This window comes from Palaemon carinicauda, chromosome 34 (genome assembly GCF_036898095.1).
Source record: "Palaemon carinicauda isolate YSFRI2023 chromosome 34, ASM3689809v2, whole genome shotgun sequence".
Taxonomy (NCBI): domain Eukaryota; kingdom Metazoa; phylum Arthropoda; class Malacostraca; order Decapoda; family Palaemonidae; genus Palaemon; species Palaemon carinicauda.
In genome coordinates this window covers 64,972,248-64,982,247 of record NC_090758.1, presented here as the reverse complement: position 1 = coordinate 64,982,247, position 10,000 = coordinate 64,972,248, and the positions used below count along the sequence as shown (strand labels likewise).

The following is a 10,000-nucleotide window of genomic DNA, read 5'->3' as shown; positions in this document are numbered from 1 at the left end:
AACAATTATTCGTTATGTTTCTACATCTCTGATGATGTTGTAAATGCTCCATAGTAATGGATGTGTTTGATCGACATAGTTTAATAACAGAACCATAAAAAAACTAATTATTAAAAAAAAGACTTTGATCGAAGAACGTAGTTAGATGAGTTGGCTAGTTTTCTGAAAACCATTGTTTTCCTGAGTATCATGAAGTGAGTGTTTTATTATTCAAGAAAATTAGTTTTATTATTTGGCCTTTGTTAAGTATAACTTTTAAGACGAGATGTTAATCTTAGAGGGAAATATATAGGTAGTGGACTAGATCAAAATTAATCATGAGACCGATTTGCCCTATATTCTAGAGTATATCCAACATTGTTTTTAAAGAAGTAGAACCTTTTTTTTAGTATATTACAATGATATAGACTATAACTACTCCCTAATCTTCGTGATAAAAGCACTACTTGACAAATAATTTGGAATCTGTTGTCCATCCTTCGGAGAATAACTTGTAACTGGATGGCCTGCTTTGGGTGAACAATTTTGGACTAGTAGATACTCTTTTGTTGAATGCGTAGGGACGAGTTGACCATCGACTGGTGAATATGTAGAGACAAGTTGACCATCATTCGGAGATGTGTAGCGAAGCCACAGGCTGCTTGAGCGTTGTAACTGTTATTATATTTTCTTTTGGTTCATGTAGCGTTTGGGTATTCGAAACGATGCCTTGCGTATCTGGAGAGAGCCTATTGGATGTTACGCCAGTTATATCGTCTATGTTTTGTACGCTGCTTATGTAGTCTGGCGGCCAGTCGTGCTGGGACTCCTCTTCAAAGGCTGTGGCCAGGCTGCTATGCATTGTAATAGAAGGCCTCAAGGTTCCATAATGCCCTGGGGCATATATTGTCTTACAATTGTCCCCAGACGAGTGCAACTGGACGTCATTCCCACTCTCGCTATTCGCGTCCTGCAAGCCTTTGGCGAGGCTCCGGCGGTTGGCCTTATGTCGATAATAAACGGTAGTAAGAACCAGGATATTTAGGATTAGCAAAGAGCAGGTAATAGCCACTGTCACACTCAGTGCAGTTGTGTAAGGGAAATCCTTTCCCATTTGACTTAGCATATCCAAATTACCTGATTCACTAACTTTGTTTTTGTTAGCCGTAGCTACAATTGTCAAGTTATGGGGTGTATTTGTTAAGCCAGTGAGGGTTGGAGTGATTGGGCTAGATAGAGAGCCTTCAGTAAAGTTATACTGACCTGTTGATTCAGGGTATAAACCAGACTGGAGATCAGTTGGTAATCTGTGAAAGTTTTTATCTGGGCCGTATCGAGTACCCACTCGTTCGAGACCAGGTAGTAGCCAGGACCACAAGGCTACTTTTCCAGCATGGTAATGGTCACGTACAGAGTTCTGGGTTCCTGGAATGAATAGACATATAGGTAACTAAAAGTAATTATGTGAAAACGAGGATACAATATCTATAGAAGATATATTCCTTAAATATAAGATATATGGTATGACTCTTGTTGTTATGAATAAATATTTTCATGAATTTATCAATGAATACGTTTTGGATGTTACAGCTTCATAAGCTATTACAAATAGAATCCAAACACTAAAATTTACCTAAAGCAAGTTTCGAGAAAAGCTTCATATCATATTTATATTGATGATTAGAATTTTATCATATAATTTTAGATGTACTATCAGTTAAATATTAGTATTTTACTAAGGTTGTATAGTTTTGTGAAGTGCATTGAAGAAGTTATGTTTTACTAGTTTAGGTTAATGATATTCATAGGAGTTGGGTTATTGAAGAGAGAGAGAGAGAGAGAGAGAGAGAGAGAGAGAGAGAGAGAGAGAGAGAGAGAGAGAGAGAGAGAGAGAGAGAGAGAGAGAGAGAGAGGGGGGAATGTTAAAATCAAGAACATAGGATTTCATTTATAGAGAAGAAAGAAATTTTTCATTAATATGTAAGTTATCATGAAGACATATAATAATAATTTAAAAAATCTGAATAAATGTACTTTCCTGACCTAAGGTTATATATCTAGAAAATATTGAAAATCATTGTATCATTATATCTTTGAGGGAATACAGCCCCACAAAAATAGGAACCTCACCTATTTGAAAGTATCTCTGATAGACTGGATCATATTTGGGCCATATCTGCTCTTCAGAAGTTATGTCGTTTGCACTCTCGGACATCTTAGCTTTGGAGACTGTGTCTCTTGGATGTCTGTAATATGAACATAGAGTTTTGAATTGATACCATAAGTATAATTGATTGATTTATGCTATCAATGATATAAAATGTACAGTATATATATATATATATATATATATATATATATATATATATATATATATATATATATGTATATATATATATATATATATATATATATATATATATATATATATATATATATATATATATATATATATATATATATATATATATATATATCCATATACCAAGGTACTTCCACTAATTTGGGGTTGTAGCCGACATCAAATAAATGAAAAAAAGGGACCTCTCCTCTCTATGCTCCTCCCAGCCTGACAAAGAAGTCAACCAAGTTCGGCTGGTACTGCTAGGGTGCCACAGCCCACCCTCCCCCGTTATCTAGCACAGATGAAGCTTCATAAAGCTGAATCCCCTACTGCTGCTACCTCCACAGTCATCCAAAGCAACCAGAGAAAGCAGCAGGGCCTACAGGAACTGCGTCACAATCACTCACCATTCATTCCTATATCTAGCACGCTCTCTTGCCTCTCACATCTATCCTCCTATCACCCAGAGCTTTCTTTACTTCATCCATCCACCCAAATCTTGACCTTCCTCTTGTACTTCTCCCATCAACTCATGCATTCATCACCTTCTTTAGCAGACAGCCATTTTCCATTCTCTCAACATGGCCAAACCACCTCAAAACATTCATATCAACTCTAGCTGTTAAATCATTTCTTACACCCGTTCTCACCCTCACTACTTCGTTCCTAACCCTATCTTCTCGAGCTACACCAGTCATACTTCTCAGACACTTCATCTAAAACACATTCAATTTCTGTTTACCCGTCACTTTCATTCCCCACAACTCTGATACATACATCACAGTTGGTACAATCACTTTCCCATACAAAACTCTCTTTACATTCATGCCTAACCCTCTATTCCTTATCACTCCCTTCACTGGCCCCAACACTTTGCATCCTTCATTCACTCTCTGACGTACATCTGCTTCCATTCAACCATTTGCTGCAACAACAGACCCAAAGTACTTGAACTGATCCACCTCCTCAAGTAACTCTCCATTCGATATGACATTCAACCTCGCGACACCTTCCCTTCTCGTACATCTCATAATCTTACTCTCACCCACAATAACTCTCAACTTTCTTCTCTCACATATCCGTCAAAATCCTGTCACTAATCGGCCAAGCTTCTCTTCCGAGTCTGCAACCAGTACAGTATCATCCAGAAACAACAACTGATTTACCTCCCATTCATGATCATTCGTGTCTATCAGTTTCAATCCTCGTCTAAGTACTCGAGAATTCACCTCTCTCATCACTCCATCAACATACAAGTTAAACAAGCATGGCAACATCACACATCCCTTTCTCAGCCCCTTTCTCACCGGAAACCAGTCGCTCACTTCATTCCCTATCCTAACACATGCTTTACTACTATTGTAGAAACTTTTCACTGCTTGCAAAGACCTTCCACTAATTCTATATAACCTCATCACATTTCACATCGCTTCCCTATCAACTCTATCATACGCTTTCTCCAGATCCATAAATGCGACATACACCTCCTCACCTTTTGCTAAATATTTCTTGCATATCATCCTAACTGTAAAAATCTGATTCATACAACCCCTACCCCTTCTAAAACCACCTTGTACTCACCCAAATTTTATGAAATTACTCCACATTGATATGAAGGATTTGCTGAGTGTGACATCCATCTTAGTGAAGTTATAACTTGAGGCCAAAGGTCCAAGAGCACCCACAGGACCACCAAAGACGTACGCCAGCTCGTTCAGGAGAAGACTCTCGTTTCCAGACTTTGGGAAAGATAATCAGTTCAAATTTAAAGCTTTATTGTAGTAATAACTAAATTGAAAAATAGTAATTTGAATGGAAGAGGAATATAGGATTTTATTTATATCATGATTCTTTTATTGGTATTTATTATTTCATATTTTCATGAATATTATTTGCATGATTTGGATGCATACATCTCTAATCTATGGGTGATATTCAAAAACTTTCTGTAGATTATTAAAGATTTTCATTAATAATATATACCATATTTATTATTTCATATATAAAACCAATCTATCCATATCGACGTACATCTGAAACTTCTTCCTCCAAGACGTAGAGATAAGATGATCGGGAAGTCGTGTAGAGCTGCTTGGCAAGATCTGCCATCGGCGAGACGATATTCGCATCGTGAAGGCCTTGGCCGGTTGAGTCCCTGATGCTGATTGGTTGATGGAGGGATCTCGACCAATCAGTGTACTCGGCTGTGATGGCTAACATTATTTCCTGTGGCGAGATGAAAATACTCCATGTGAAGTATACTTTTATTATTAGATTGTATAGTTTATATATGTGTTGTCCAGGTGATAATAATAATAATAATAATAATAATAATAATAATAATAATAATAATAATAATACTCACCTGCAGATGATATCGATAGTTATTGACGACGAAGGATCTCAGCAGATCCTCCCTATATTTAGCATCGAATCCATCTTTGACTTCTTGCTGACTCAGGATGTCAAGGAGGTTAGCAGATGTCATTCCTAGTAGGAGGTCAACTGGAGTTCGACCTTCCTTGCCTTTGAAGTCAAGAGAAAATTTAAGATTTTTCTTATTTTTCTTTTTATAGTTGAGTGATTAAGAATATTACTTGGTATAGACAAATTAGGGTATTTATGACATACGATTAAGTACTTGGGTGCAAGTTAACTTTTATATTATAGTTTAGAAATTAGGAATTTTATTCTGTTTAAACGTATGTATTCATTATGCAAGGATTTCAGTTCGTAACTGTATATATCTGTGTATATAAAACAACAACAATCAAAACAACAACAACAACAAAAGCAGCTGTGTCTAGAACTCTGCAGGACATTGGCCACATCCATGTCCTTATTCATGACTGTGGTTTGGCTAGTTTTCATCACCACGTTTGCCAACTAAGGATTGGTGATGGTGGAAGATTTATGTCTGACTGCTCACAGGAAAAGTAGCTATTATAGGTAGCCCTAGTACAGCTCTGCTGATCATCACGTTAAGGTATCCCCACCCACAAAGGGAGGCGCATCTATATCTATATATATATATATATATATATATATATATATATATATATATATATATATATATATATATATATATATATATATATATATATATATATATACATATATATATATATATATATATATATATATATATATATATATATATATATATATATATATATATATATATATATATACATATATATATATATATATATATATATATATATATATATATATATATATATATATATATATATATATATATATATATATATATATATATAATATACCTGTGTATAGAGTTTTATATATGTAATGTTATACATTTACGGGTTTCAGCTGTATTTTCCATCTCATGCATTATGAGTTAAGACCCTAAATTGCATTTATAATAAATAGGTTGTTTTTGCGTTTGAGTTGACAAAAATATCAAATCCATCTACGGAAATTTAGAAGTTAAACTTACCCATTTTTCTCATATGATCTTCCCAGTCTGGTTTGATAGTGACACCATCAATGCTGGGGCCAACAGCCACTTGAAACTTGGATGTCTTTAGTTGAACCTTTAAGAAAATTGGGTTAATGTTATTTTCTTTTATAAAAGTTATATTTTTCCTAAATCATAATTAATTTTTAGACAGAAATATTAAAGTTAACTTATTATTTGTCTTTCGCGATTGAAGTAAAAGTACTATAATAAAAAGAAATCATCCTATGTTAAAATAACTATTACAATATTGTTAGGTTAAATGTAAACTCAAATTTCTAATGACATTTCGTTTTTTCTAAAACACACCTTTACTTATTTAGATAGACTTTCGGTTAAAATTTAGTTATAATTATAACTATAAAATTTTTTAACGTATCCACTGAAATAAATATCTAATTACAAAAAAATTTAATTACCAATAACTCATTCAAATTCATTACCTGGTACATAAGGAGAAGAAATAATCAATTATTCTTTATATATTGAAACAAATTGCCATATTGTTTAATCAAATGTATCATTAATCTCTTTTTTTTTTCACGGTTCAGGAAAACATAAAAAAGGAGCTAAATACAATATAATTATTTAAATATTAACCAAAAAAAAAAAATTAACAATTAATGAAATTATTCTTATATATATTTCCTTCTGTATTTAATGTTTTCATTAGGTACAAACAGAAAAAAGAAAAAAGAAATTCCAATTCATTATTGTTTCTAGCTATTCACATTCCATGTAGCTTACTCCCTTTGTGTGAACAGTATCTGTGGTGGCATACTGTCTATTAGAATAGACAGTATATTAATAACCAAATTCTTAAAAAAGTTCCTATAGTTTAAGCATAGTATATGATTGGAAATAGTATACGCTACAAAAGTATAGTCTAAAGAGTAATAATCGTTCCTTTTCTTTTCGATGGACTTATGGTTTTTTTACCTTTAATATAAAACTAATAAAGCAATTTAATTTTTGTCGGGCCACGTATACTGGTAATCAAAAACTCATTCTCAATACATCTAGAACAACATAATCAATCACCTGCAATATGTCATGCAGAGGCCTCTTCCTCAGACACTGAAGAAGATTTTCATAGTGGCGAAAGAGGTCGTTTGGAACAGGGCAGCCCAGCTGGGTGGCTACATCGAAGTCGTGTCCAGATGGGTCCCGGATTGAAGCCCAGGGACTGAGTGCAGATCCTGACATCAGGATTGCTCGCTTGAACAGACCTGCTCCTGATGTCCAGGTGAGAAGGATTGGACCAATGATATTATGGTAGGAAGGATTCTATGGTCTTACTAGTTTAGAGGGGCTGTTAATTTATATGTTTTAGGTATATATATATATATATATATATATATATATATATATATATATATATATATATATATATATATATATATATATATTGATATATATATATATATATATATATATATATATATATATATATATATATATATATATATATATATATATATATATATGTGTGTGTGTGTGTGTGTGTGTGTGTGTGTCTGTGTGTATGTGTATGTGTGTGTCTGCTTCTGTATGTCTTATATATACATAGGAGTGAGTGTGTGTGTGTCTGCTTCTGTATGTCTTATATATACATAGGAGTGAGTTTGTGTGTGTGTGTTTAAACATTTAAAGATTCGGTAAACCTGAGTAGTCATAAATATTATAAACTATATTATCTTCATCCCTCTTTTCTCTCAATAATGTTCCAACTCGTTTCATAGGGTAAACACAATATTACTTTTTGTAGAATATGGAAAAATCTAAATAAATGTAGTTTGGCCTTTGTAGAAGAACAAGACTCCAATTATAGAAAATCTATAAAGAAGAACAATAAACAATATAGGAAAAGGAATATCCAATAACGAATAAAAAGATGTTAATAGAAAAATGAATAACTGTTTCGTCTTAATAATAATAGAATGGAATGGGATTTAGACATTGAAGTTTATTTAATCTGACTTTTTAATTAAGAATCACAAGAAATCAAGTAGGAAGTTATGTATACATACACACACAAACACACACACATATATATTTATATATAAATATATATACATGTATACACATATATATATATATATATATATATATATATATATATATATATATGTATATATATATATATATATATATATATATATATATATATATATATATATATATATATATATATATATATATATATATATATATGTATATATATATATATATATATATATATATATATATATATATATATATATATATATATATATATATTTATATATATATATACATACATACATATATATATATATATATATATATATATATATATATATATATATATATATATATATATATATATATATATATATATATATAACAATTTCCAATAATATTAGAAAAAATCAAAATACCCATAAACTGAATTAAACAGAAACATTATTCCAAAACATAAAAATTAAAGTTGAAATTAAATGAGGAAGTCCTTTGAGGAAACTTGAGATGCTCCACGATATAGTAATTGTATTATCTGAATGATTTAACTCTCGTTCCAATTATGGGATTTTGAAATACGTTTCCTTTCAGGAATTCACATTTATCGAATAGATGAAGGATTTTGTTCGACCTGATTATCTTTTTTAAGAGTGAAGATGCTAAGTTTACTAATAATAATAATAATAATAATAATAATAATAATAATAATAATAATAATAACAATAATAATAATAATAATAATAATAATAGTAATGATAAAAAATAACGATAATAGTAATAATAATAATAATGAGAATATTAAGAAGAATGATAATTATTAATTCTATTATTATTAGAATTATTATTATTGTTATTTTTTATTATTATTCAGATTATCATTATTATTATTATTATTATTATTATTATTATTATTATTATTCTTCTTATTATTATTATTATTATTATTAAAGTTAAATTTTTTAGGTTATTATTATTATTATTATTATTATTATTATTATTATTATTATTATTATTATTATTATTATTATTATTATTATTAGTTGTTGTAGTGCTAGAATTAGTTAGGTTACAGTAACTGCAGCAGCAATACTATCAATGCATCCATTAGAAACATCACGTCATCCCTCCAACCCCAAGTAACATCACTTAAGGATATCTTGAAATCGTTCAAATTTCCCTTTGTCACAGAGAACAAAGTTTACTTACTGACTGACCTGTAGCAGCGGGCGATATGACAAGGTAGTTGAGGCAGGCGGCTCCCGTGCCGTGACCCATGACTGTGACCTGACCTGGGTCACCCCCGAAGCGGACGATGTTCTCTTGAACCCAGTGCAAGGCAGCCAGCTGGTCCATCAGGCCGTAGTTAGCTACGGTTGCGTGACCCTCTGGGTCAGGGTTCGCGTTGTAAAACCCTGGGGTAGATTAAGTTGAAAAGTTCAGATATTGATGTATGTACGTATATGTATATTATAATTTTGAACATTTAGACAAGTTTTTCATATTCATATTCATATAAGCCATATATTAAACTCCTCATTATATCTGGATTCTCTTTACAGCGCATTCAGTGACTCAAGGGGAATCAGCTTTAAGAAAATAGCCTCTGATCAGCCGGGGAATCGAACCCAGCCTAAAAAACTGAGGTTTCATCGACTTAGTAATTTACCCAAGAGGTGCTGCTAGGTCAATAGATCCTCAGATTCTTGAGCCCAGGTCGACTCTCAAGCACGACCAGAAGCTATTATCTTTGTATGGATTCCCCCTTGGTTGTCTGATCCGAGGCAGAAAAAAAATTCAGACATTAGAGGGAGTATAATTTATGGCTTATATGAATGAATATATATATATATATATATATATATATATATATATATATATATATATATATATATATTTTTATATATATATATATATATATATATATATATATATATATATATATATATATATATATATATATATATATATATATATATATATATATATATATATATATATATATATATATATATATATATATATATATATATATATATATATATATATATATATATATATTTATGGCTTCTATGGATACATATATATATATATATATATATATATATATATATATATATATATATATATATATATATATATATATTTATATATATATATATATATTTATATATATATATGTGTGTGTGTGTGTG

At 30.8% G+C, this 10,000-nt stretch overlaps 1 protein-coding gene across 1 annotated transcript in view; it reads right to left on the bottom strand.

Moving 5' to 3' along the window:
* Positions 1–414: 414 nt before the first annotated feature.
* Positions 415–10,000, bottom strand: part of LOC137626990 (neuroligin-4, X-linked-like) — a 33,064-nt gene continuing 23,478 nt past the window's right edge. The window contains 11 exon segments of the mRNA XM_068357974.1: positions 415–490; positions 557–624; positions 626–1,404; positions 2,110–2,225; positions 2,623–2,702; positions 3,913–4,062; positions 4,355–4,549; positions 4,689–4,849; positions 5,787–5,883; positions 6,849–7,042; positions 9,023–9,220. Coding sequence (XP_068214075.1) covers positions 415–490; positions 557–624; positions 626–1,404; positions 2,110–2,225; positions 2,623–2,702; positions 3,913–4,062; positions 4,355–4,549; positions 4,689–4,849; positions 5,787–5,883; positions 6,849–7,042; positions 9,023–9,220 — 2,114 coding nt within the window.